At 54.8% G+C, this 4,305-nt stretch overlaps 1 protein-coding gene across 1 annotated transcript in view; it reads left to right on the top strand.

The window, feature by feature from the left end:
• HPS4 (HPS4 biogenesis of lysosomal organelles complex 3 subunit 2) overlaps nt 1-3,875 on the top strand; it is a 15,244-nt gene extending 11,369 nt beyond the window's left edge. Inside the window, 3 exon segments of the mRNA XM_005421516.3 lie at nt 642-774; nt 1,032-1,140; nt 2,689-3,875. Coding sequence (XP_005421573.3) covers nt 642-774; nt 1,032-1,140; nt 2,689-2,860 — 414 coding nt within the window. The 3' untranslated portion in view covers nt 2,861-3,875.
• Nucleotides 3,876-4,305: the final 430 nt, after the last annotated feature.

Below are 4,305 nucleotides of genomic sequence, written 5' to 3'. Positions count from 1 at the left end.
TTGGCAGGATGAGGATTATAGAGTTAATCTTCCCAGGGGTGGTGGGGGACCCCTGCCTGTGCCCTGCCTGTGCCCAGGGAGCCTCAGCATGATCAGGGCCTCTGGGCTACTGCAAATCCATCCAGAATAGCAGCTTGGCATTCATTCAGTGCTTTGTTGTGTGTGTTTGTACTGCCCGGTGTAAGCAAAGGAATGTCCCTTGCTGGGGCTGTAAATCATGTGAAATGAGCCCTGGAGAGCCATGGTTGATGGTAAATTAATGGGGTCTTGCATTTTCCTGTAATTAGTAGCATCAGGTGGCTTAATGGCTGGTTGTCAGGTTGGAGGGCCCTTTTCTGAGTCGTAGCACCCCAGACTGGTTTGGGTTGGGAAGGACCTTAAAGCCCATCTTGTTCCACCTCCTGCCATGGCAGGGACAGCTCCTACTGGACCAGGTTGCCCAGAGCCCTCATGCCTCGGGATCTCTGTGATTTGTCTGTTCCCTCCATGCCAAAATTTCCCAGCCATTTTAGGTGGAACCCTGGACAGCAGAGTGAGGAAGGGTCCGGTCCTTCTGTCACCTGAACTCCTTCCAGAACCTCCTTGAAGCCCAGGTGAGGCACAGGTGAGGCTCTGAGCTTTTCCTTTCCCTCTGCCTGCAGTACCACAGCAGCCTGGCCTCTCTAAATGGCCTCGAGGTTCACCTGAGGGAGACCCTGCCCAAGGACTCTTCAGCCTCAGCCAGGACAAACTACAGCTTCACACACTATGACCGTGTCCAGAACGTCCTCACGGGTGAGCCTTCATCTCCTGGGCCTGCAGGAGGGAGCAATGAGGAGAATGGGGTTTGTGGGAACCTTTTCTCATGCCTCAGACACCATTTCTCAGCCAGATCAAAGGCTCTGTTGTGGGCTCTTTGTCTGTTGGGATTGAGGCTGTCCCCAGCCTGTTCTGCAGCTCTCCAGGGTGTGAGCTCCAGAGCCTTTACCTGCTCAGTGAACAGGGGCACACTGCAGAGTGGGTTTTTAACACCCCTCTCTCCTGTTGTGCAGCCAATCTGCCCCACAGCCCCGGGCCCCTGGAGCGGCACTTCCTGAGGGCAGCCACACTCATCCACTCCGACTTCAGCCAGCTCCCCATGGCCTCAGAAGTGATCATCAGGTAAGGGCTGCTCACAACCCTCCTGTCCCAGAAGGGCACAACCCCTTTCCAAGGCTGGCTGGGTTTTAACCAGGTTGTCACCACACCCAAGGACCAGTCACATTGCTTTATTCCCCAAATTTCCTTTGATTGTGGGTTCCTGGATGTTGAGAGGCTGCAGTGGCACCAGGAGGGTGGGCTGAGGGCACAGCTGAGTGGTGCCGTGGCTTGGATTAAGATGCAGCGCTCACACAATTGCCAGTTCCTGGCACTGTAAGGTTCTAAGACACAGTTTTAAATTTAGCTGTTCTTAATAAATTTGTGTCTCGGCAGGGAGCCAGAGGCGCCCAGAATTGGCAACCTAGATATTGTTTTCTTGCACGGCTTGTTGGGTTGGAAACACTCTGTGATGTGCATGGCAAACTCAATTGTGATGCACCAGGCAGGATGGTCTTACCACAGCCAGAGCCCTTCCCAAAATCCAGAGCTTTTCCTGACATCCAGAGCCCTTTCCCAGGCCATGGCTGAAGTGGACACCCCTTGTCTCAGCTGAGCTGGGAGTGCACAGATTCCACCCACCTGGTCCTGCTTGTTTGTCCAAAACATGATGAAATAAAAATGCTCCTGGGAATTACACAGTAACTCTGGCACCGCTTGCCAAGGGAATGTGAATCACCCACTTCAGTGCTGGAGAATTCCTTGTTTAGCATGAGCTTCTCTGGCTCCTTCAATCCAATCCTAAACTGACTGGCTAAGCTGGCATGTTCTCTGTTACCCCGAAAAAAGCAACTCCATGTGTGAATCAGCCTGAGTAACAAGATGACTAAAACTGCTTTCTTTTATGGAGAGTTGTCACAGAAGGGTGTCAGCAAACATAGCAGTTGCTGCTTTCCTCCTTCGAGGAGGAATCCAGGGTCCTTGGCTTTGCTCCCTGCCAGCCCTCCTGCAGGGAATACTCTGGGAGGGGGGATTCTTAGTCTTAATTAATGTTTTTAATCACACTTTTGGTGGTGAGTGAATCTGACTCTTGTCTGAGCCTCATCACACCTGTGAGTGAACGTGTGGTTCCTGCTGCAAGGTGCTGTGCTGGGATTTGGCTGTGGCCAGCAGCAGTGGGAGAGGAGGAATGTCAGGCACAAGGAGTGTTCCAGGCTCGTGGTGTGCTGGACTGGGCTGGCAGCAAGGGCAATCTTTGGAGCGTGGCCACACATGGAATTCCAGAATCATTAAGTTTGGAAAAGCCCTCCCAGACCATCATGTCCAACCTGTGACCAATCCCCACCTTGTCACCCAGTCCAGAGCACTGAGCTGGACTCAGTCACAGGTTGGACTTGATGGGAAAGACCTCCAAATCCAAACTAAATGATTTTGTGCTTACCTGCCCTTTTAAGGATGCCAGGACCCTTTAGAAGTTGGGTCTGGTTCCCTGTGGCCTTCAGGGCTTTGGTGCCTGTTCAGCTCCATGCTGAGACACCTGAAAGTCCCTCCCAAAACCTGGGAGCCCAGTGCCCAGCTGTGAATCTTGCCCAAAGCTGTCTGTCTGACCCCTGCCTTTCCCTGCCCTTCCAGGAACGCCTCCACAGCCGTGTATGCCTGCAGGAATCCTGTCCAGGAGACCTACTTCCAGCAGCTGGGAGCTCCCCTCCGCAACTCAGGCGTCCCCAACCCTCATGACAGTGCCTTCAGCCTGCCCAGCAAGGCCAAGCAGAAGCTGCTGAAGCATGGGGTGAACCTGCTGTGAGCTGCTGTGCTCAGACAACGGCTCAGCCCAGCGAGTGTTCATCTCCAGGAAGGAAAATCCAGCTGTTTGTGCCCACAGAGGCACGAGGCCCTGTCCTGCCTCTGTGGGGTCTCCAGCCTGCCTGGCCCTGAGGAAGGGACACTCCTTGCCCTGTCCTGCAGCACATTTTGGGCTGGTGCAGGTGTCAGTGACAGCATTTACCAAAGACTGAGGACAGAATGCAGCATCTTGGGGCTCTTTGTTTACATGGACTTTACAGAGACTGTCTTGTTGATCTGCAGACTCCCCACGTGCCTTGAGCTGAGGTAAAACCTCACCTTGCTCTGCGTTACACAGCCCCCAGGCACTGCTGGCTTTCAGAGATGTCAGTCAGCCCCTGTCTGTGCCTGCACTTGCCCTGGTCAGACTTTGGCTTCGTTTCTGTCCCTTAATCCATGGGAATGATCCTTCCATGACGTTGTGCCTTACCTTGGTTAGCGGTGCCTGCCTGTTGTCACACGGGAGCAGAACAAGAGCTGCAGAGCTCACAATCCCCCTCTGGGTGCTCCCAGGAGGTTTGTACACCACAGGTGACTCTGGAGGGATGTCCCTGTCCCTCCACACCTTCCTGGTCAGTGATGGTCCAGCCCAGCCCTGCCCTCCCTGTGCCCACGTGGATGTGCAGCCTCCCAGGGCTGGGTGATGGTGATGGTGGTGTGAGTGTCCCTCAGCCTCTGCTCCCTCCCTCCTGCTGCAGGACCTCACTTCACTGCTCTTACTGCTCCATTTGCCCACACTCTGCAGACCCCAAAGTTGCCTCTTAGCTGATGGGACCAAAGAGGTTTTGTAACCCCTCAGCAGCTGTCCCCCTCCTGCTCTGACAGTGTCCCCAGTCAGTGGTGGCCAGGGGGACCTGTGGTGGTGGCTGCTTACACTGAGGGATGGATAGCTGTGTCTGGAACCTGTGTTTGGAACCTGCTGCTGGTGCAGACACCCCTCAGTGTGACTGTGGAAATAAAGGAGTCTCCAAGGCTCATCCCAGCAGCCAGAATCACGTTGTTGTCGTGTCTGTGCTTCCTGGTGTGATGGGCTGGGTCGTGGGAGCTGTTCCCTGTTTACCTCCTCAAGGGTGGTTCCTGCAGTGCTGGGGTGGAACAGGCAGAGCCTGTCAGTTCAATCAGTCCTGCAGAGCAGCTGCTTGGAGGGTTCCTGATGGATAGATGTGTGACTGGGGTCACCAAGAGATGGTGAGCAGAGACATGAACGTGGGGAGGTGCTGAATCAGAGCTGGGCATGGGAAGGTCACCACTGCCACCGCTTCTGCTCCCACTCCAGCACAGACAGTTCCCAAGGTTGCTCTGTCATCCCAGGGCTGCTCCTCAGACATTGCTGGGAAGTTCAGAGAACTCCAGAGGACGAGCCAGCTGCTTGCTCAGGGGCGGCTGGGCAGAGATGCCACCTGGCTG

Source organism: Geospiza fortis, unplaced genomic scaffold (assembly GCF_000277835.1).
Source record: "Geospiza fortis unplaced genomic scaffold, GeoFor_1.0 scaffold408, whole genome shotgun sequence".
Taxonomy (NCBI): Eukaryota; Metazoa; Chordata; class Aves; order Passeriformes; family Thraupidae; genus Geospiza; species Geospiza fortis.
This window is presented reverse-complemented; position numbering and strand designations above follow the sequence as displayed.